Source organism: Choristoneura fumiferana, unplaced genomic scaffold (genome assembly GCF_025370935.1).
Source record: "Choristoneura fumiferana unplaced genomic scaffold, NRCan_CFum_1 Sck3bRy_357;HRSCAF=696_pilon, whole genome shotgun sequence".
Classification (NCBI taxonomy): Eukaryota; Metazoa; Arthropoda; class Insecta; order Lepidoptera; family Tortricidae; genus Choristoneura; species Choristoneura fumiferana.
This window is the reverse complement of record NW_027413010.1, coordinates 1-23,709: the sequence shown is the minus strand read 5'-3', so window position 1 is coordinate 23,709 and position 23,709 is coordinate 1. Positions and strand designations below refer to the sequence as shown.

Below are 23,709 nucleotides of genomic sequence, written 5' to 3'. Positions count from 1 at the left end.
TCTTCAGCGACGAGCGCTCAGACTACAGTTTTCGAGAAATTAAGGAAGTATTCTAGTATCCAAAAACTACCCAAAAAAGTACCCTACAAGCAACACAAACTTGTACACCAACTAGTCTCATTTCTTTAGCTCTTGGTTCTAACTTGCTTTGTTAAAGTAAAGTCCGACCAAAGCGACACTGACGCCGCGTCAGTGCGTTAGTAAACGCTGCGGCTCCGTCGCAGCGTCTCTGACGCTCTGTTGAATTCCGAAGGCGGCGACAGTAGCACTGCGGCCTCCAGTCAATTTGCGACCAGTGACCTAGACAGTCGAATTTTCTTGCGTTTACTGCGTACATACGGTGAAACGATTATGAATCAAGCTATTGTGAAAGATTTGCAAAAAATATTTGAAGAAGAGGAAGAAGATGATGATCTGTTGCTTTTGTATTTACTGAGAACTAGAGATCGAACTGACCCGATTTATGAAACCCGCAGCGATCAGGGTCTTTATAAAATCTTAATACAAGAACATTTAAATTATAATGATGATAAATTTCGAGAATATTGTCGTTTTAACAAAAGACAATTTAATTTCATTTTGTCTCTAGTTTATGAAGAATTGACACCAAAAACTACAAGAAATTGTATAGGTCCTGAAGAGAAACTATTTTTAACACTGAGGTAAGTTGTTTATTCTTTATTAAGAAAATTTAAACTTAAAATCTATAGAAGCTAATCGTATGTTCTGTCATCTTCTGTAAGATCCATAATACGTATTAAGCTTAAGTCCGTAGCTTCAGGTTCAAATTCCATTTGTGATGCTTGTGATATAGGCGAGTACGCTCTGAAGTTATATGTGGACAGCGTATTTTGATTTGTATGCGGAACGGCATCGGCTGATAGTTCGGGCGAATTAAGTTGAATAGCAGGTGTAGATGCTTCAACGTTCAACGATTCATACTTCACGAGAACGTCAAAAATTTCTTTTTTTGCTTTTATTTTCAAACTGGACGGTAATTTTTGTAAAACATTTTTAATGTAGTCTGAAAACATGGCTAGTTCTGGGTCCTCAACATTTCTATTAGCTATAGTTTGTAAAGTTTTTTGGCGCGTTTCTTCTCTTTTCTGCAGAAAAGATATGATCTCATCTTTATTTTGGCGCGTCCGTTTTCTATTGGATCTTGGAAATACTGGGTTTGGGGCCGAAAATGTTCCCGAAGTTTCATGTTCAACTATATTTCTAGTTTCTTCTGGGTTTGGGGCCGAAAATGTTCCCGAAGTTTCATGTTCAACTATATTTCTAGAGTCTCCTGGTGATGATACAGAACCAAAACCTTGGTCAGAAGTTAGACTCTCTTGTGTGGAATCCGTATCTTCAATATTAGTCTTTGGTTTCATCATTGGCACTAAGGGTACGTTCAGATGACGGGCGTTGAACGCGCGTTGAAGGCGCGCTAAACTTTTGTTCAGTGTTCACATGATACGCGCTTGCCAGGCGTTCAACGCGCGTTGCCGCGACCGCCATGGTTCAGTCAGCAGAGTTCATTTGTCGAAGATGGACGTTGAAACTGTTTTAACTGTGATATTATACCGACGGTTGAAACGAGGCAACAGAAGACGGAGATATTGGGTTCATCCAATTTTGACAACCAGGCTGACTGAAAGCCACTACATCATCTTGTATCCTAAATTAAGGCAATACGGACCCAAATTTTTTAACTACTTCAGAATGTCCATCAAGTCATTTGATGACTTACTGGCTCTCATAAACGAGGAACTCGTAGCAGATGAAAACACTGTGCGATATACCATTTCACCAGAAGAAAAACTCATAATTACATTGAGGTAAGTTTTTTATTAATAGACATACATATATACGTATTTTTTATTAATCAACATATTTATATACGTATTTTTTTATTAGTCAACATATCTATATACGTATTTTTTTATTAATCAACATATCTTTATATAGGAACTTGATATTAATGAACATATCTATAAATTAAATCAAATCAAAATTGTTTAGGAAAGATTTTTTAAAGAAAATACAATAAGTTGTTACTCGCAGAATAAATCTAACTCCGATTCGTTGCTGGTATTGGTTGGTGCTGGCGAAGGAGTGTGTGTTACTGGCGATTGAGATCCCATTGCTGTAGTATAACCGTAATGCGCTAAGTTATTTGGCACACCAGATTGCTGTGATCTAAAATCATGATATTGAAAGTCTTGATTACGCTGCTCTTGTGACAAATAATTTCTTCGTGGTGGTACAGGGTTACGATAATTTTGATTTTCAAATGTCTGATGTTGCATTCCTTGAAAGACATTTTGGTTTTGCAAGATTAAATTATAAATGCCAATTTTTGTGTGAAGCCGTTTATATTCCGGGATTTTTTTAATCTCTTTAACGAGTGACAAACAAAACAGCTTATCTTCATCGTCATCTTCTTTTGGGTGCGAAACATTTTTCTGTACTAAACTCTGCTCTAATATGCTCGCAAACCTTTCGTCAGCAGGACTTATTTTTTGTTTTTTTCTTGGAGTAGATTTAGGACTCTTAAAGGCAGAACTTCCTTCTACTTCAGCAACTTCTGACGAAGCTGATTCATTTTCTGTATTGAAACTATTTTCTGTATGTTTGTCGGCTATAGATGGCTGTAGAAATTGTAGTCTATTAAAATGAATATATGATGAGGTTTTGGAAGCTCCTGATCCAGATTTAACAGTCTTCATTTTCTTGACCTCTCTCATATAATTATCTCGTAAACTCTTCCATTTCTTTTGCAGAGATGACGCTGAAAAAAGACAGATTTTAGTAATAGTTTGTGTTTTTTTTTTCAGATATTTGGCCACGGGATGTTCACTTGGGACATTAAGCTACGATTATAGAATTGGCAAATCTACTGTGGCTACTATTATACCACATGTATGTGAAACTATTTGGAGAAAATTGAAACCCATTGTTATGAGTGAACCAACGAAAGAAAAATGGTATGAAATATCGGAGATATTTGAAAAGCACTCAAAGTTTCCCAATTGTTTGGGAGCCTTGGACGGAAAACATATACGGTTAATACAGCCTGAACACACGGGTTCCATGTATTATAACTATAAACATTTTTTTTCGCTAGTTTTAATGGCGCTAGCGGATGCAAACTATTGTTTTGTATGGGTTGACATTGGTGCGTACGGTAAAAATAGTGACTCGGGTATATTCAAGAATTCTTCATTGTACAAAAAGCTGACTGAAAGGTCATTAGACCTGCCTGATCCAAAGACATTGTTAATAAAAAATAGACCGACAGTGTTGCCATATGTGATAGTGGCTGATGAAGCTTTTGGTATGATGGAGAATTTAATGCGGCCCTACGGCGGAAGGTCACTAACCTATGCTAAAAAAATATTTAATAATCGTTTGACATTAGCACGCCGCTATGTTGAATGTACTTTTGGCATAATGTGCAATAAATGGCGTATTTTACATAGGCCATTAGATGTTAACATGTGTTTTGCAGAAAAGATTGTAAAAGCTATATGTACACTTCATAACTATGTTAGAATGAGGGATGGCTACAATTTTGACGATACACTGTATACTCCACAACTGGAAAATCTAGCCTCACATTATACTGGGCGTGCTGTGCGACAGGCGGATAATGTTCGAGAAAATTTAACTAAATATTTCATTAACGAAGGAAAACTTGATTGGCTGGATCACAACATTTAATTTGTAATACAAACTGATTGTAAATGTAAATAAATATATGTACTCACATAATAATTTCTTCTTTTCTTCACTGTCATCTCCTTCACAGAATATGAGGACGAGTTCTTCCCAAGCCCGTCTCTTTAAATTCCTATCAGAATAATTGCTACTTGTCATGTCCCATATCGCAGGACGTTTCTCTATTTCGTCTATAAATAATTCTGTGTTAAAAGCTTCGGTTTCCATTTCGGACGACTTCTTGACGACCCGATGAACCCTAAAATACGTCCATCCGCGTCGAAAGCGCGCGCTCAACTGAACGGAAATATGGAAAACCAATGATCTCAAAGCGCGCGTTGACGCGCGCTGACAACAGTCGGCGCTAGTGCAGCGTTCAACGCGCGTATTAATAAAACGCGCGTTAGCATGTGTACGGCCCTGAATAGTTGTTATGTAGTTGTAAACGCACGTTATCAAAACGCGCGTTCAACGCCCGTCATCTGAACGTACCCTAACTGTAGAAACGTAAGCAGGCGATCATAGGTTCCAAACTTAGATCTACGATTTGGCGCTGCGGACCCAGTTCCAGACTTGCTCTTTTGTTTCTGGCGAAAATATGTGTCCTTTATGTTTTTCCACCTTTTTTTACAGTTATCACCTGCAAATAATAAAAAATAACATGAAACTAAAATAACGTCTCAATTTTAGGTTCATCGCGACCGGAGAGAGTTTTGCGTCGCTGTCATTTGTATACCGAATATCGAAATCTTATATATCAAGAGTAATAAGAGACGTTTTGAAAGTATTAAAACAAAAGCTTATGCCAATAGCGATGCCACCTCCTACAAAAAATGATTTTAAAAGAATAGAAAAAGATTTTTGGGAAAAATGGAATATGCCAAACTGCATATCTAGCATAGATGGAAAGCATGTTCGCATCAGAGCTCCACCTAATAGTGGTTCTCTTTATTTTAACTACAAGGACTATTTTTCTATTGTTATGTTGGCTTTAGTGGACGCTAACTATAAGTTTGTGGCTGTAGACGTTGGGTCATATGGCAAAGAAGGCGATAGTAATATATTCAGAAAGTCGACAATAGGAAAAAAAATCGCTAACAATGACTTTAATATTCCGGAAGCAAAACGTCTCCCGCAATCGAATGTCAGTTTGCCACATTTTATAATAGGAGATGAGGCTTTTCCTCTCAGCACATACATGATGAAACCGTTTTCAAGAAGAACCGGACTTGATCACCAAAAGGAGATTTTTAACTACAGATTGTGTCGTGCGCGTCGTGTAGCGGAAAATGCCTTTGGACTGCTGAGTCAAGTATTCCGAGTATTTTATACTCCTATAGCAGTTCTACCGAGTACTTGCACTGATTTAATTCTAGTTGCATGTTGTTTACACAATCTGTTAAGAGATGCGTATTTAGAAGAAAATAGCCGACCACATTACGTCCGCGATGAAAACGAGAATCCTACAGATAATATGATACCTCTGACCCGTACAAGGGGACAAGCAAATGATGGCATACATATCAGAGAACAATTAAAACTCTATTTTAACTCAGAAATCGGTCAAGTAGCCTGGCAACAAAACTATTATTAAATAAAAACCATCTAAAAATACTCGCCTTTTTTATTTAACACCCTCCCAATTTCATCCCAAACTCTGTCCTTTTTTTTCGAATTTTTGTACTCTTCAACACTTAAATCAAACAATAGTGGATGTTTAGACACTAAATCTATAAGCAGCTCATCATCTTCTTCGGTAAAAGCCTCCATTTTCAAAGTTATTGCACCATAACCTAAAAATTTTCACGTCATACCGCCGCATATCAGCCGCATATTTACATAGTCGCACTCGAGAACAGTGAAAACTGGTCGGAATATGTGGTAGTGACTATATAAAGTAACTCGTTTTGATTGACCTTCAAAACTCAGTGAAGTTGAAAATATCTTAACATTATTATTAATCACAGCATTATTAACAATCATCAAAAACAAACACAATTAACAAGTCGAGTAATCTTAATGATGCTTTACTTAAATATTATCTTTATAAATTCTCAAAAATTACAATATAATTTACTTAGATGGGCTTATCTTTGCATTATTACATTGATAAACACTAATATTATTTCTTTATTTAAGTATTTTTTATAAAAGCTGGCTGCACTATGCCAAAAAACATAGTAAATACATGAAAAAAAAAATACTACATACCACAACATGGCTAGATGTTATATTAGGTAAATATAACGTTGGTACGGCGTGGGGTTTTAAACGTCGCCATTTTTTATTTAAATTGGGCAAAAAAGAGTCCTCGGTGAAATGCCGCGAACATATTCGATTATACTTCTTAGGGGTCCAGTTAGTTCGGTTTATGCAGCAGCTCCATATTTTTCTGACGTTATCGTCATTAGGAAATCTGCAACAGGATTAAAAAAATATCGACAACCATTTTTACATCACTAGTAACCTACAAGTCATACAATTTTATTTTTCAGAAAAGACTTAAAATAAAGCTAATGCGTGTATTATTTTAGTAGACAGACATACGGCACTATTTTTTCTGACTATCTATCACTTTTTTATTTCCAGTATTGAAAAATAAATCTCATACTTACCGGTGATACGTTATGAATTCATTTTCATTTTTTTTTGTTGAGCTTTTACATCCTTCTACAATACAAAACATTTTAATTAGTACGGTTTATTTTTTTTCACATAAAATTTTCCACTATAAGGTATATGCCAAATAAACCAAATTTTGATTAGATGCAAAGAATTTCAAACCGCATTGATTTAAATTTGGAAAATATTAAAATATGCTCATTTTTTTTTTTGTAATTTTATGGCCTGCTCTGCTTGCTAGATAATAATCATCTTTGGTAACAAACAAGATCAACAAGTCGAGTAACATTAATGTCGCTCTACCTAAAAATTATCTTTATAAAATCACAAAAATCACAGCCTGATTGACTTAGACAATTATCATAAATCAGAAACAAAGCTAAAAAAAATACTAATCCTAATATTTAACCATAAAATCACAAAAATCACAGCATAATTTAGTTTGATAATAATCATCAATAACAAACAAAATTGAGAATGGAAATTTAGATAAAAATGTTATTCAGATCAGCCAGTTATACCGCTGCTTCCGTCACTAGGTTTGCGACGTGTTCGGAAATAAATCGGTAGTAAAAGTTAAATTATCAATTTCAAGCACCTTTTGTTTTTCAATTTCAATCAAATATTCCATAATTTTAGTTCTAAATACTAATTTTTGATAGGTGTCAAATTTTTTTATTGTAGGCATTATTGAGGTAAAAAAAGCCATATCTTCGTCGTTTTCTTCATTTCTTCTTTGGACTGATTTCAATAACTCTTTTTCAAAAGGAGTAGGAGAATTTGATTTGCGTGGGCGTTTTGATGTGCCAGATGTTCTGATATTGCCATCTTGACTGGATGGACCAGGTATTGGTATTTAGGCGTCTTGACTGGATGTTCCAGGTATTGGTATTTCGGCGTCTTGACTGGATGTTCCAGGTGTTGCTATTTCGGTGCCTTGAATATAACTATCAGATAACACGCTGATGTTTGATGCATTTTCATCTTCACCCAGAGATTCTTGGCTTTCATTTCTAGAGTTACATTCTAAAAAGTCATCATATTGTAATAGGCATACGATTTTGTTTTTTTGGCACATGATCTTGATTTTAATTTTTTGTTACTAGCTTTCAGTTTTTGGTAACAATCCCTTGCTGATTTCCACCGTGCTTGTATTTTTTTTTCTGAAACAAGATACAAAGTATTTTATTTTTTATTTTTCAGGTATTTAACGACTGGTCATACTTTTGTGGAGTTGCACTTGACCTTTCAAATGGGAGAAACTACTATAAGAAATATTGTGCATGAATTCTGCAGAATTGTATGGCTTCAACTGAAAGCAGAATGTTTACCGGAATTCACGTCTACACTATGGGAAGAAATAGCATCGGGCTTTCAGATTAACGCCAATTTTCCAAACTGCTTGGGCCCGGTAGACGGGAAACATGTGCGGATTAGAGATGGGCCGAATATTCGTTTTATATTCGGTATTCGGCATATTCGGCAGCTTTACCGAATATTCATATTCGGCCGAATATTCGGCTGAATCACCTAATATTCGGCAAAGTGATACTCAAAGTTTTTACTGGTATTGACCCGTGTATTATCATGATTTGAGTGTACAGTGTAATGAGGTAAGTATTTTAGAGTATAGCTTTCTGTTTTTGTCGTCACTGAAGCTTTATTTTGAATTAAAATAGGTTGGTAAAAAGATAATAACTTAATGCAAAATATAGGTATCTTATCTAGCTGTTTTGGGATTAGGCTGCTGTGTAAACTCTTTAGAATAATACATATATACAGGCCTTAATTGAAGGAAAATAAACAAGATATTTATTTCGATCAGTCTTTATTGTGTTTAATTATTTAAGATTAATTCAAAATGTCATTAATTACTTAAGTAATATAATAATAGAGGAACATTATTCCTAAAAAATCACAATTCACATCTTCATTTACTTATATATCTATAAACAGAAAGAAAGAATATAGTTCTTAAACGATCTTGAAAACTACAATAAAAAGAAACGTAAACACAAATGTTTTGTTACACAATTAGAAAATAAGCCTGGTGTGATTTAGTATTTAAAATTCACAAGTGGCAGGTTGTGGTGTAAAAAAACAAGATGCTCAGCTTTATTTGGCAATAGTTTGTTCCGTTTTTGCTCATAAACGTTGCCTGCTTCGGAAAACAAACGTTCACTGTAAACCGAGCTTCCTGGAGCTGAAAGAAAAATTTTAGCCATGTTGCTCATAAGAGGAAATCGGAATTTATTTTTGGACCACCACTTGTAAGGGCACATATCCCGTGACAGCAAGCTATCTGCAATGTATCTGTCTAATTCGATAGCTATCGGGCTTTTTGGTTCTTCGATCTCAGGCTGCTTTGTCGATGCTAATTCTTCATAGCACGTCCAGAGGGCTTTATGAGTATCTTCCTGTGATTGAAGACCACTGTACGGTAACGGAGCTGGCGGTTCACTTTCATTTTCACTGTTACTCGTGCTATCCATATCTGCGCTTCTTCTAACGTATTCAGCAAGGAATTGGCGTCTCACCCATGGAACTTTTTCTGGAGTGAAAAAATTCATCTTGTACCTTGGGTCGAGCAGTGTAGCAATAGTGTAATTCTTTTCATCTTCAAACTGGCTGACACGCCTTTCCAATCCTTCTTTTAGTGCCATTCGCGAGGAATCCACGTCGCTGCATGTTCTTTGCACTTCTTCTTTGATTAGAAACTTTTGCAAGATTTTTGTATGTGGGATCACCTCTGAAATGCAAGAGTATGTAGAGCTTACCTTTTTGGTAATCTCTTCAAAGGGCTGCAATAGTACCAAACAATGTTGCAGTAACGTCCACTGTCTTTCTGACAGGTTTTGTATATTAATGGAGCCACTGTTGTCAGAAATGTACAAGCTGATAGCTCGTTTTTGTTCCTCAAGACGTGCGCACATGTAATATTTACTGTTCCACCTTGTAATAACATCTTGAACAAGTTTGTGTTTAGGCAAATTTAGCTCTTCTTGAATTCTGCTGAATTTTTCTTGTGCTTGAGCTGAGTGATTAAAATGTGAGACTATTTTTCGTCCTTGGGCGATGGCTTCGTCAACTTCCGGTTGAACTTGTAAGGCTTGATGGATGACGCGTTGTAAAATATGTAGAAAACACTTCTGACCGTTAAAAGGGCTGTCTCTAACAGCTTTCACGATGTTACTTCCACTGTCTGTCAATATAATATGGATCTTTAACATTATTTGCCAGACGTCTGCTATTTCCACAAATTGTGTGCGTATGTTATCGGCATTGTGTTGGCCAGAAAATGACTTCATTTGAAGCACTCTGTGCTGAAGTGTGAATTCGTCATCTAACCAATGGATAGTGAAGCTCAAGAAGGAAAACAAATTATTTAAGTTTGTCCACATGTCAGATGTAACCGATACGGTGTTGGTCTTAGACAGCTCATCTTGAATAGTCTTTTTCAATTGTTCATAAAGTTGTGGAATGACAGTTTCACCTACGTGTTTTCGGCTCGGCATTTGGTATTTAGGTTTTACTAACTGCATAAGACGATTAAAGCCTTTATCTTCAACAACGGAAATTGGTTGGTTGTCTACTGCAATCATTTCCGCTATTGATTTCGTAATCGGAACCGATCTTGTGTCGTCTATTTTCCATTTAGATACAAATGAATCTTCTAGTTTGGATTGAGTAGTAGTAAAAGTTTTAGAATTTGAGGGTTGGGTACCACTGGTTGACGGTTGGACATCTTGTGCTGCGACAGGCTCCTGCTGCCTCGCCTCGTCATTTGGAGTATTTGAGCTTACCCGACACACAGCTCTTTCAAGGTTAGTATATTCCATAGTGTGTTTCAATTTCAAGTGGTTGCTCAAAGCTGAGGACGAACCCTTTCGGCCACTGCCTCCCCGTGAAATCATTTTATCGCAAATTGTACATTTCACTTTGCTGCGGTCTTCTTCACTCTCCCGATAATAAGTCCATACATTTGACCTTCTGGGTCTGGCGGCTATCCGCGCGCTTAGCGTAAACAAGTTTAGACCTGTATTTGGGCGACGGAACGGAATCGAATATTCGGTTCGGTAAAACTTTTACCGAATATAATCGTAATAATCGTCAAATTTTAACCCTTTGAATGCTTTTTTGAAATTCACAGGTCACGAGTTACGTTATATAAAAGGCAATGTTTAACAAAAAACTGTATAATTATTTACTTGTATAAATTTTAATTTTAATTGTTAGTTATTAAAAGTAAAGTTATATTATTATGAGATTCAATGATCCCGCAGTCAAAAAATAAAACATGCCAATTGCCATGTCGTTTTTCAACGAACCAAAAGTACACCATACTTGACAGCACCAGCACATTAGATTGCTTTGATATTGCAAGGATTGACTGACGCCTACGGTCGACACGGTGTCCAAAGGGTTAAGGATTTTTGATTTTCTCGCTAGTGTAGGAGATAACTATTTTAGAAAAAAAAACAACTCCAATCAAGTACCTATATTTAATAATTTATTACAAAAATAATAAGAAAAACCAAAACTCATTGTTTCATTATTCTTATAAACATAAAGTGCCCTTACTTATTTATATCACTTGACTTATAAATTTAATCATTATAGAGACACATGAGTTCTTTCTTGATTTTGATAATGCTTTTCAAAAATTAAAAGCTGAAATGTCGCCCTCCTGCAACTTGTTGAGCTCTTTTTTGTATCTTGAATTAAAAACGATATCCATTTTTTTTCTCTCATTGCCTTCAAATATATCTTGCTTCAATTTTAAAATCGCCTGTGCCATCCTTCCAAACTGTTATTGGTTCTATGGGTTTCATTGGCACAGCTTATAATTTCATTTAGTTGGCCCATCCATTGTTTTTCCATATAATTTTCAAATTTAGTCATGGCTTCCGAACGTTCATCAGGCTGTAACTGTTTAATATTTTGCCAAACTTCAGAAATATAATTTGTCGGCACTAGTGGCAGGTTGGCACACAGTTTAGTAATTGTACCTCCTGCGGGTGTATCCAAAATACCCAAGTTTTCTGCTTTTTTCCATATCGCTCGTGAAAAGTGATAATAGCATCCAGTAATGACTATGCCCGGAAATACAACCTTTAAGGCCTGAATTTGTGCTATTTCGTAGTCAGTTTTAATTTTTTTTAAATCAATCTGCAATTCGTTTTTAATTAATTGAAAAACCCTTATGTACGTGTCTTGGGTCTTGTTCGGCAACAAACAAAATATAACAGGTACTATATTAACAGAATCATTGTTGCTAGAGTTCAAATTTACATGAATCGTGTATAGTTGATAAAACAATGGTACACTTTTGAACGTTCCATCACCGTAAAAAATTAAAATATTAAATTATAAATAACAGTGATGAAGTTAAATTCCTGGGTATGACACTTGATAGGTTCTGTAGCTGGAAGCCCCAAATTAATGATTTATGCCATAAACTCCATAAGTTTGTTTTTGCTTTAAAAAGGTTACGGAGTATAGCAGTAGAATCTGCTGCTTTGACTGCCTATCATGGCTACGTCGCATCTCTTCTTCGATATGGAATTATCATCTGGGGAAACTCTACAGATATCAGCAAAATATTTCTGGCTCAAAAAAGATGTGTTCGTGCGTTAGGTGGGGTCGGCCCATGGGTCCCGTGTAGGCCACTGTTTAAAAAGCTCAACATCCTAACTCTGACAAGCATTTACATTTACGAGCATGCAAAATTTGTTAGAAGCAATCTGGGGATGTTCGATAAACCTGTACGGAATCCGATCCTACGTGAAAGAGATGTGTTTCGTATTAAGATGCCTAGTTCCAAAACAACGTTACACAAGAAGAACTGTTTTATTATGTCCGGAAAAATTTATAATAATATTCCCGTGGAGTTGAGAGCTCTGCCGTGTAAAAGGTTTCTGTTTAAACTTAAATCCTGGCTAAAGGAAAAATGTTTTTATAGTATTAAGGAATTTTTGACATAGTAACTAATGTAAAGCTGACATGAACATATTGTATCTAGTTAATGTAATTAAGAATCTAATTTTTGCATGCCTATTAATGGTGAATTATGCTGCTCTGTATTTATATTTTTTGTACTATCATCTTCATGTACCATAATTCTGGCAAATAAATAAATACTATACTATACTATACTATACTAAAAGTGTGTGTCGCTGTTAGCTAATATTTTCAATGTTTTTCGGGCCAATGGACTTGAAAATATCAATATCTTATTCCCAGCGTTACCATCATTGCATACAAGAAAATTCTGAGCAATAATATTTGGCACCTGTATTTCGCTTAAAGAACAATTCGTTTTTTGAACTTCTAAAAATTTGTTCCTGGTACGATATAAAGAATCCTTTTTTGTCTTAAAAAGGGCTGCTTCGTTTATATCTTCATCTATAAAAGTATCTGATGTATTTAATACCACATTTTCAATAATTTCTGGTACAGATCCAAACGTTTCGCACACCGCCTGCTTACATTTGTCAATTATGATTGATATTTTGTTCTTAGCATAATTTGCTACGCATACATGGTCACTTACTTTTAAAACCAGGTTTTCTCCATTCAGTTTTAAAGAAGCACTGCATTTTGTCCTGTTAGCACACCGCCAGAGCGAGGACCCGTCATTATTCGACTTGTTTTTCGTGTATGCAAAACCGTTCAGCAATAAATTATGCGAACCTTTTTTATTTTTAATAAAAACTATGTTTTCTTTAGCTTCCATTGTAAATTATTTAAATTCCAATCTACAATGTCCACAACTCGAACTGTGTAAGAATATCACCAATATCACAATGAATGACACAGAGTTTTTGTTATTTATCATAATTCATTAGTAGAATAGTGGAAGATTAAACACTTCAGTTTCAAGTGGCCAGTAAGTTTAGTGCAAAAGAGAAAATACTATGACAAAGGAGTTTGTAAATGTCGACATAGACGCATCGCTAAATGGGCAATACGGGTAATAGACCTATTGCGACATAGTCGTATCGCTAAATGGGCAATACGAGGATTAGAGCTATTGCGACATAGACGTATCGCTAAATGAGCAAAACGGGGATTAGACCTATTGCGACATAGTCGTATCGCTAAATGGGCAATACGAGGATTAGAGCTATTGCGACATAGACGTATCGCTAAATGAGCAAAACGGGAATTAGACCTATTGCGACATAGTCGTATCGCTAAATGGGCAATACGAGGATTAGAGCTATTGCGACATAGACGTATCGCTAAATGAGCAAAACGGGAATCAGACCTATTGCGACATAGTCGTATCGCTAAATGGGCAATACGAGGATTAGAGCTATTGCGACATAGACGTATCGCTAAATGAGCAAAACGGGAATTAGACCTATTGCGACATAGTCGTATCGCTAAATGGGCAATACGAGGATTAGAGCTATTGCGACATAGACGTATCGCTAAATGAGCAAAACGGGAATTAGACCTATTGCGACATAGACGTATCGCTAAATGAGCAAAACGGGAATTAGACCTATTGCGACATAGTCGTATCGCTAAATGGGCAATACGAGGATTAGAGCTATTGCGACATAGACGTATCGCTAAATGAGCAAAACGGGAATTAGACCTATTGCGACATAGACGTATCGCTAAATGAGCAAAACGGGAATTAGACCTATTGCGACATAGTCGTATCGCTAAATGGGCAATACGAGGATTAGAGCTATTGCGACATAGACAAAAACCTACTTAGTCGAAACGATTATTTTAAATGACATTTTGACATAACGCGAAATTGGCAGACTGCGTTTTAGGTACTCAGCGACTAAGGGGATTTCTCAGCCAAGTAATAGTCACCATTTTCTTTACTTAAGCTTTTTCGGTTACTTACGACGCTTGTCATGATTGCTTTTCTCGTGGGAAAAATGGAATCTTTGGACAGAATCGAAGAAACTTTTGCTGTTGTTGACCGTTTCGATAATGATTTCTTTGCGGAAATAGAGATTAGAAAACCCATAATTTACCTTCGTGATGTGGATCCATTGCATGATTATACAGAAAGAATTTTTCAAAATGAGGTTTCGATTTTCCAAAAGCAGTGATGCATGTGATTTTGCCAAGAGTTATTGACTCCTTGCAATCGGAGACCCAAAGAGGGCTTCCTATAAATCCACTGTGTCAGTTGCTAATTGCCTTACGTTTTTATGCCACTGGCACCTTCCAGATTGTACACGGAGACATGATGCATATTTCTCAATCGATCTGCCGTATTGTTTCTCAGGCATTGTTAGGTTAAGACGCTGTCAACACCAAAATGCCCTTGAGGATTCGGGATTTTGGCTCCGCCTACTTGCTCCCAGCGCTATTCACAAGTGAGCGGCGAGAAGCTTAACTATTTGCATTTCAGGCTTCCTATAGAGCGTAGAATAAAACAACTAATGAATTTTTTTAAACAGATTTATAGAAATTTGGATATGTAATATAAGTAGTTAAGATTTATTAGAAAAAAATACAGTATTTTTGTAGGTAGTAATGTATGATTATAATTTATAATTAATTAAAATACACAGCATTTCCTTTTTGGTTTTCTCTTTTCTGTAATAATTAATTGTGTTTCACTAAATTAAGTAGTGTTTTTTAAATATTTTTGCTCAGTTGTCATTTTGAGGTTATTTCCACGCCAAGACCAAGAGACAGCGATAACACGGCCATGTCTGATACACTGATTTAACTATTAAACTTTGAGGATGAATATTGTAGGGTATGCATGTATGTATATTACTAAGTGGGTAGGCTTTAAGAATAAAACATTGACTTTCCATTGCCGCAGCTTAGTTTTGTGAGTAGAATCGAACTTTGAATTTAAAGCCCCATAGTCAGAGACACCTGTATAGTATAGACAATCACTGAAAATGGCGATAAATCCTCCATTCGAAAATACCGTGATTGGCTGTTTAGGGGTTTCCAACGTAAATTAAAAGAAAACTACTTTAATCCCTGGAGATTAATGAGGAGCTTTAGTCCCAATATGCAGAGACTAAAGTAACATTTTAAGAGCATGAGAAGTGAAAAATGTATTAATCATCAATCATTCTTTAAAGGTCTTTGGAAGGAATCGTGTGACAGGTGAAGGATAAGGAACGGTCATCAATGAAATTAGATGATTTATGAATTAAAATCACAAATTTCAAAAATCACTATAAATTAAATATCGCGTACAAGTAGGTTTTGACTGACTACTTATGATAGACATCAATGCAACATTGTTCGGTTCATCCGCTTTGGTAGCTCCATCAGTAGACCCTTTGTAGGGTGACTGATTACTAACGACTTACATCAATCGTGTCGGGGCAGATATTTGTATGAAAATACGAATGTTTGTTCTCGGGTCTTGGGTGTTTACTATGTATTTAAGTATGTATCTATCTATATAATTATATTTATCCGTTGCTTAGTACCCATAACACAAGCTTTGCTAAGCTTACTTTGGGACTAGGTCAATTGGTGTGAATTGTCCCGTGATATTTATTATTTATTTATTTATTTATTTATTATCAATGCAACATTATTTTGTTCGTCTGCTTTGGTAACCCCATCGGTAGGCCCTTTGGTAGTTGGTTCTCGTATAGGCATATTTCGCGTAAATCTGGGGTTTACTATTTCCGGTAACATACAGTCCATATAAAATTTAACCAATTTTTCCTTCATTTTATTATCCCAAAATGAATCCTCGCCCGATGGTGTCTCCTGAGACACCATCGGGCGAGGTTCCTAGAAACGGCAGGTCCTTATCAATGTACAGGCCGCATGACTCAATCTTCAGGTTTTCTTGTTGAGCCAGCTGCTTAAGTGCTCTTGGTTCCATAGCGCGTCCATGTTTTATGGACGCAACATGTTCCAAATTCGTGCCATATATGATTTTCTTGACCATGTTGGCACATTTAGAGCTTTGCCTTCTTTTTATTACGGTGCCGAAATTCGACGCTGTGAGTCAAAGTTCTTATTTAAAGTCCTTTTTTTTAATCTTCTTTCTTCTATCATTTTTAACTTTCCCGTTGGGCTATTTTGTGTAATGTGTTTATATAGCCGCGACATCCCTTTTTTGTATTAAAAGACGCAGCTGCAGCGTGACAGCGTGTGGCATATGACTGTTTGAGAAAAAAGGTAAAGCCTTTTTCCACCAATTAATTTGGCTACTATGCTGTGGTATGAGCGTGTGCAGCCAAATTTTGCGTCAGAAGACAGATTCGTTGCCATAACAAGCTTGTGAAAAAGTAATCACCCATTGGTTGTATTTCGTCTTTTGCTAACAGTTTTTGGACTTCAGGGCATTCATCACTTTTGTTTTTTGCTATAGCTTTAACAACTGCTGATCTAAGGCTAATTATAGCATTTTTTGTTAGACGTTTTCTATGTTTTATTGGATAATGTGTATCAGACTGCAATTTGGTCAATTTACTGCAAAAGTTACGCAATAAATGATTACGGCATTCTATTTTCTCCACGCTGATGCCTTCGTTTTTGTATGGATGAAGTTGATGGATCTTGTTGTAGGTACTGGAATCCCCATCTGATATAAGACGTCCATAGATAAGATTATGCATTGCAATAGAGAATTTCAGTCTCCATGCCAGATGATGGACCCGAGTAATTTTTGTAGCATGCGTGCTCTTTTACTGTTTCTTTTTTCTTTTCAGCTCGATCACAGGTAAAACAATACTTATTTCTTACTCCTAAATACAAAATTTCACCAGTTCTTTTTCCAATGATAGCTCCCGCCCCTGACAAGGAAGAATAATTTGTCCTATATGACCTCTTGCCGTAGCAACCGTCCGCAATTACGTCAATAATAGGTGTTCCCTTAGCACTGACCCTACCCTCCAAAATTGCTATGTTTCTTTCTTTTTCAGCCGCTTTGTCCATTGATCCTTCGGTAACTTCTTTCCAGTTTTTGGATATGTCATCGTGGATTTCTTGATAGACTTTGTACGAAATAACAGGAAGATTTAGAGCTGCTAAAAACTCCTCCAATTGAGAATGACCGCCGCCAATAATAATCCCTGTCACAGCACAGTTATTTATGGGTAGGTAGTTTTCATAGTCGTCTACTTCACCTACGCAGTATATATTGGGCTTCAATCACTCCTGCTGGCTCGTGCTGAGGCACTGACTTCACTGGTAGAAAATGATTTTCAAGTTTTTTGTAGTCTGTTTTATTTTTTGTAAAAAAAATTTTACACGGTTTTACTTTTTTATTAAAAAAAATCTTTTTCATGATATGCTTCTAATGAACTTTTTATCTATTTATTACAAATAATTGGTTTCTTCTCTAAATTTTCTAATTCCTTCATTTTAATTTGCAATTCTAATTTAATATATTTCTCTATGTTCTCGCTCTAACAAATTTATCTTCATTTCCTCTTCATGTAGACATTGTTTAAACTCCAATTCTTCCTCCAATATTTTACATTTTAAGTCATCTATTTTATTTGTTTTAATATTTTCATTATTTTTCTTCACAGGGGTTTTGAAGTTGACAGGTTTTTGTTCTTCCACTTTGTTTTGGGTGACTGGTGTTGCTGGTGTTGCTTTTGCAGTTTTGCTCCAAGCCTCATTATTGTTATCCCCTAGTATGACTACAGTCCCTGAAAACCAGAAAAAGAGTAAATTAATTCCGAATTAATGCGAAGCAATTCAATGGTGCGTGTGAAGTTCCCAATCCGCACTGGGCCCGCGTGGGAACTATGGCCCAAGCCCTCTTGTTGTGAGAGGAGGCCTGTGCCCAGCAGTGGGCCGTATATAGGCTGGGATGGGATGGATGGATGCCCTACGGCATGCATTCAGTAGGCAGCAGGGTAGCTAGTGTTGGTGGCGCGCTGCTGCGGCACAAACTACCAACTGCCTACCCTCGAATCGACCCAATGCGCGCCAGTGTATCAATTCTATTTTTATTATAAATAGGCCAGCGTTTGACCGTAATCATACTTGATGGTAAGCGAATACGTGGAACAATAAGTTTTTAATTTAATACCAAACATAATATCTTACCATCAATGTCGCTATCAATGTCAACTCCAATATTAGTGAGGATATTTTTATCGATATCCATGACCTTTGTATCTATTGGATCCATCTCCATAATGGATGGCTCACCTCCTGTTGTGGCGGATATTTTATAGCACGCACAATACAGCCCTTTAAGACCTCTGAAAAGTAATAAAGGTTTTAGATGCAGATAGGTATATCCAACGGTTCAAATAATTAATGATTTATCACAGCTAGGAACTTGAAAATACTTTGTTTTGAAATATTTAAGTAGATGGGACAAATGAAGTCTTGAAATTCAATTTAAAGATTTAAAACTTGTTATTTTTGTAGGGAAATTTACTACTTTGGAATGTGAATATGACCCAAAATAGGAGAAATATGGAAAATAGGTAAGTAATAATTTAATCGGAACGATCTCACATAAATCAACTGCAAACCCCCTTTTTTGGTTTCTCTGGTAAAGGATCTGGATGTGTCTTCTTGATTGATAACGCTCAGGTTGATAATTTTGCTTGATATTATGGTTTCTACGGTCTTTGTATTGTGTATTCTTCTTGTTTGATTCGGTTTTGCCACGCCGCTAGTTCCCGTCGTCGCGCGCCCTTCCTTTGACCTCGCCGATACGTTCTTCGTTCTTCCTTGTGTATCGCGTTGAATTATTTTTGATCGCGTTGATTTGAACTGAGCGTATCCGGCTCGAAACTGTTGGCGCAGGTTCGAGAATAACGTAGGCGACACAGACTTGGTTATAACAGCGTGTATATTAAATGAAAATTATTACAAATTGTATGAAAAATTATATAGGAAGAAAGCGAGTGACCGCGAGCTCGCTCCTTGGCCGAATGATGTGGAGCCGCGGCGCGCGCGACTGCCTCGAGTTGTGCTGGTGTGTGTGAGATGCCAGCCGCACTCACACATGCACGGCGTTAACAAATGTTACAAGCTTGACAAAACATGTTGATAGTTATAGACACCCTCTTCAAACATGTATTGAAAAATGGTATAGATTTGTCTACACAATACTACAATTTGCCATGGAGGCGATAGTTAAAGGAATTATGATACCTCAAATTAATAGATGTTTGATGGATATAGAAGAGGTTGAAACCCCTTCGATTCTATCTTCGCCGCGGTCACAATATTATTGGCGAATTTAAAAATCGGGATGGCGTCATCTAGCTCCTTTAAAAGTAATGAAAGCTTTTTCTATCTCGCTGACTTATGGCGCACTTTAAGATCTTTTGTATAAAAGACCTTTATAGCTCACGAAGGTTTTTTTCTCAAATATTAATGATGTGAAGAAAGAAATACTACAATTTACCATGGAGGCGAAGATAAAAGGGATTACAATAAAAAATAGTGATACCTCAAATTAATAGATGTTTGCCGGATACAGAACAGGCTGAATCCCCTTATATTCTATCTTCGCCGCAATCACCAAATCGGTGACGGATTTGAAAATCGGGCTGGTGTCGTCAATAGCGCCTTTAAAAGTAAAGCGGGATTTACATTACGAAATTAGTGTCATGCATGGTAAACAATTTCGTAAAAAAAATAGTGTCGTTAAATCCACAGTATTGCAGTAACCATGGCGCCATCAGCATCAAAGCTATATTTTTCTATATTCAATGTAGCTAAAGAGATGCTTATATATAAACTTAAAAAAAGACTATCAAGAAAAAAAAGACGTTGGTGGATTCGAGGATGGTTAACAAGAAGGCATTTGGGTGCAATGACGTTAGTCTCTGAATTAGCAGATGAAGATCCTGAGAGCTATAAAAACTATTTTCGAATGAGTGAATATAATTTATTTTTTACTGAGAAGAGTGTCCAATAAAATATCTAAACAGGATACGATATGTCGAGAAGCGTTACCAGCAAAACTTAAACTTCAAATAACGCTGCGCTTTTTAGCATCTGGAAATAGTTTTAAGTCTTTATCATACGAATTCAGGGTGCCATCATGTAGTATATCAAAATTTGTGCCTGAGATCCTGGATGTAGTCTACGAAAAATTAAAAAACTTTATTGAGGTAAGCAAAAATATTTTTATTTTTTATTTGTTAAGTAGCTACAATCAACAACTTAGGGTATTCGGACTGCGGCATAGAAGTATCATGAATGCTTGCTACAGCCCGTGCGAGTACGTCGTAGTCCTCATCATAAGGATACTCGTTGTCTGTTACATTCATTCATTCAGTATATTTATTTCCATAACAATTTACATTGTGTCGGACAATATATATCTATAAACATGACATGTATATTACAGCATATTATGAACACAACACTTAATTCTAGCACACAAATTAACAATACCATAAAATTTGAGCCACTTTGTAACCACTTACAGGTATCCAGACACTAATTAAAATAAACTGGAAAAAAAACAACTAAAAGAAAACAAACAAAAGTCAACATTAATAGAAACAACTTTTCAACAACAACAGCTTTTCAGAACAAAATTAGGGATAACTACGAGTAAATTGCACTTATTACTTACTTTAGTTTTAGACTACTAGGTACTTATTTAACTTTGTAGGTTTAAAATATTATAATGCTAATTTTGATGGAAAATGCCTAGTTTACATACGGTTTGGTATGAAAAGTTATTAGAACTGGCCGTATTACTCTGATTATTGACGAAAAAAAAAATTTTCGTTTTCTATACGGCTCAGTAAGTAGATAACATCTTGAAAGATGACTCTCATCCCGTAATTGTTAATATGCCCAGAATATTTATAGAACATATTTAAGTCATAAGTTAGATTTAGATTACTATCTAGTAAATACGCAGATTCTTGTAATATCTTATCCGAGAGTAATAGTTCGTTGAAAGCTTCTATCCTTCTGTTAAACATATTTGCAAAGCGGCCACAGTTAAAAATCGGAACACATAGAACAATATTTGTATGCGTAATTTTTTGCACAGTATTACTTATAAAGGATACTAAGCTTGCATAGTTTTGAGATTTCCTAAAATCCTCCTCACCCATAAATATCACGCAGTAGTCCCGCATAGTATAGTCAGACAATTTCTCATTTAAATTATTTAGGAGACGTCTAACACCTACATCTGGTATAAGATAGTGGCAAAACTCATACTCTTTTTCTAAACAGTTGAAAATCTGCAACATGTTATTCTTTTATTCTATGTATTCACTAAGAGCCACGGCCAGTATCGACTCTATGAAGGAAGACAAAGTGTCAAAATCTCTCATTTGGTAGGCTTGGGCAATACAGCGTAAATATAGTCTGCGCGCTGCAATCAGCTTGCCTTTCAGGCACTTCCAGCGTGACACCATGGAGATCAGATGACTTACATCAGCCTGAACGTATATCAGGCCTGGTAGAACGCTGGATTGTTTGCGAATGATGTCATAGCATCGCTGCAGATAGTCTTGTAGATCACTGCAGCGCCCAAATATTTCCGCTACGGCATTTACTAATGCACGACCAAAATCGCATACAACAATAGGCGAGCGGGGTGCGCCTTTCGCAAAATTATGAAACTTTACTAGTCGCAAAATTATGCCGGACTATGCGCTTAAGGCGCGTTCCGGAATCACAATATATAGTTTGATAAAGATGTTCATTCAGTAGAACATTTTCCGCCAATCGGTTGCGCTCCAGGTTATCTATTATTGGCGCGTTATTATAAGGAGCCAACATCTGCGGATTAGCCTGCACGTCAATACGATAACGGAAAGCAGACGCAAAGAATGCCAATGAGCCGGCTACAGAGAAGGGAGCTCTAATAGACACTTCGTCCTGGTTGTTGACCACTGCGGTAACTACTTGAGCCACAGAACCGGTCCTTGACTTAGGAAGAGTGCCCTCGACGAAACCACGTACTTCCGAAAGGTTGTAATGGACGTAATTCATCAATCTAGTGTTGATTGGAATCAGCGGGTTGTCGGAGTGAAACGCTTCAGGTGTTACTCGAGCGTGACCTAATGCCGTCATCATTTCCTGACGTAAGCGCTCGCGGGGCGCCCAGCCAATACACCGGCGGTTAGGTTGTGGTGCGGCAGGTCCTTCCTCATTCACAGGCTGATCGATCTCAAGCTGCCAGTCTGCCAAAATCAGCCTCAAAAAATGAGCAATTATAAGAGACCGTTGATCCGCGGAAACCATCTGGAAGACAGGTACAGTCACGTCTAAAAGTATGTATACACAAAAAAAATTGAAAAATATGTAGCCACACATTTTCATCATAAATATGTATCTATTACTGACACCAAAAAATTGTATTCATTAAACTGTTTCAGTATTATGTAATCACAAAATGCTTCAGAAAGTTGCATACTTAAATAAATTCCATTTAAATGTATCCACCTCGTAGGCAAAAATAAGTATACATGAATGGGTACCACACCAATTTGGCAAATATTTGTATACGCCGTTTGATTCATAAATATGTATCCAGACTGCAACAACAAACCTTGTCTGACTGGCATAGAATCGTAAGTTGTATATTTAACTGATTTGACAATTCACGAAAACAGTGCGGACTTGTCACTGCATACGTCTATCTCACGATTATTCTATGACGCACTTGACAGTCCTTAGATTGAATTGACTTGTAAATATTGAGTATTTCAGTTTAGGGTCATTCTCAGAAAGGTGCACTAAGCATTTTTTTGTTTTTATTTTAATTATATTGTTAATTGTTAGTGGTAGAGCCGCACTGTAGCCAGTTCTTGGTTTGCAGTACGAATGGGCGGGCTCGACCGGGGTAGTACCACACTCTCACAGAATATCGACGTGAAGCAGGAGCTGGCTAGTCCTGCTACTGTGTTTCGTACGATGAGTGAGAGATCCGGACGCCCGCCTCCCTCCCACCCTTCCCTCTTCCTCTTTTTCCACGTAGTTGGCCTCCGTCGACGACTATGACGGGTCGTCCATGTCTTTGTATATTTCTAATTAATAATTATTTGTTCGTAACCCAACTACGTAGAAGGAAATAAAAACCTGGTGACAAACCAAGAAAAAAAAAACCTAGTTCGTAGCTAGTTACAAAACTTGGTTACGTACGCGGACGAAAGCAATTTAATCATAAAAAATGCTAAATATTCATGCATTACTGTGTATGACCAGAATTAGGATGTGGGTTGATACCACCCCATGGCCTGGCTAGAGTTTGACTATGTGGGAACTATCCATCCCATGGCCCGGGAAAGTTTCTTGTCGTCTCATAAAAACTCACGTACGAAATAAACCTGTTTTTGTGTTCAACCTAGAGCATATAATATGATCCCACCAGACTCGTGGACCCACTGCGATGACCCACTGGTGGGACGAAACTTTTTCGTGGTCCCACCAAACGCACACTTGACCGTTTTGTTAGTG

General features: G+C 36.7%; 3 protein-coding genes and 1 pseudogene across 3 annotated transcripts; all 4 read right to left on the bottom strand.

The window, feature by feature from the left end:
* Positions 1-1,882: 1,882 nt before the first annotated feature.
* On the bottom strand, positions 1,883-4,035 carry LOC141445117 (uncharacterized). The gene is made up of 2 exons (XM_074110900.1): positions 3,759-4,035; positions 1,883-2,779 (listed from the first exon to the last, which is right to left on the bottom strand). Exons 1-2 carry the CDS (start codon positions 3,934-3,936, stop codon positions 2,043-2,045), a joined length of 915 nt encoding a protein of 304 aa, XP_073967001.1. The 5' UTR covers positions 3,937-4,035; the 3' UTR covers positions 1,883-2,042.
* Positions 4,036-7,536: 3,501 nt separating this feature from the next.
* On the bottom strand, positions 7,537-10,955 carry LOC141445116 (zinc finger BED domain-containing protein 4-like). Its single transcript, XM_074110898.1, has one exon. The coding sequence runs from the start codon at positions 10,242-10,244 to the stop codon at positions 8,388-8,390; it is 1,857 nt and encodes a 618-aa protein (XP_073966999.1). The 5' UTR covers positions 10,245-10,955; the 3' UTR covers positions 7,537-8,387.
* Positions 10,956-16,312: 5,357 nt separating this feature from the next.
* Positions 16,313-17,448, bottom strand: LOC141445119 (uncharacterized; annotated as a pseudogene).
* Positions 17,348-20,235, bottom strand: LOC141445118 (uncharacterized). The gene is made up of 2 exons (XM_074110901.1): positions 18,358-20,235; positions 17,348-17,954 (listed from the first exon to the last, which is right to left on the bottom strand). Exons 1-2 carry the CDS (start codon positions 18,446-18,448, stop codon positions 17,680-17,682), a joined length of 366 nt encoding a protein of 121 aa, XP_073967002.1. The 5' UTR covers positions 18,449-20,235; the 3' UTR covers positions 17,348-17,679.
* Between the last annotated feature and the right edge of the window lie 3,474 nt (positions 20,236-23,709).

Coding starts and splice junctions, on each gene's coding strand:
- LOC141445117 (XM_074110900.1), bottom strand. CDS start 3,936: ATGGAAACCGAAGCTTTTAACACAGAATTATTTATAGACGAAATAGAG. Junction 2,780..3,758: donor AGAAAAGAAGAAATTATTAT/GTGAGTACATAT, acceptor GTCTTTTTTCAG/CGTCATCTCTGCAAAAGAAA.
- LOC141445116 (XM_074110898.1), bottom strand. CDS start 10,244: ATGATTTCACGGGGAGGCAGTGGCCGAAAGGGTTCGTCCTCAGCTTTG.
- LOC141445118 (XM_074110901.1), bottom strand. CDS start 18,448: ATGGAGATGGATCCAATAGATACAAAGGTCATGGATATCGATAAAAAT. Junction 17,955..18,357: donor CATTGATAGCGACATTGATG/GTAAGATATTAT, acceptor TCTGGTTTTCAG/GGACTGTAGTCATACTAGGG.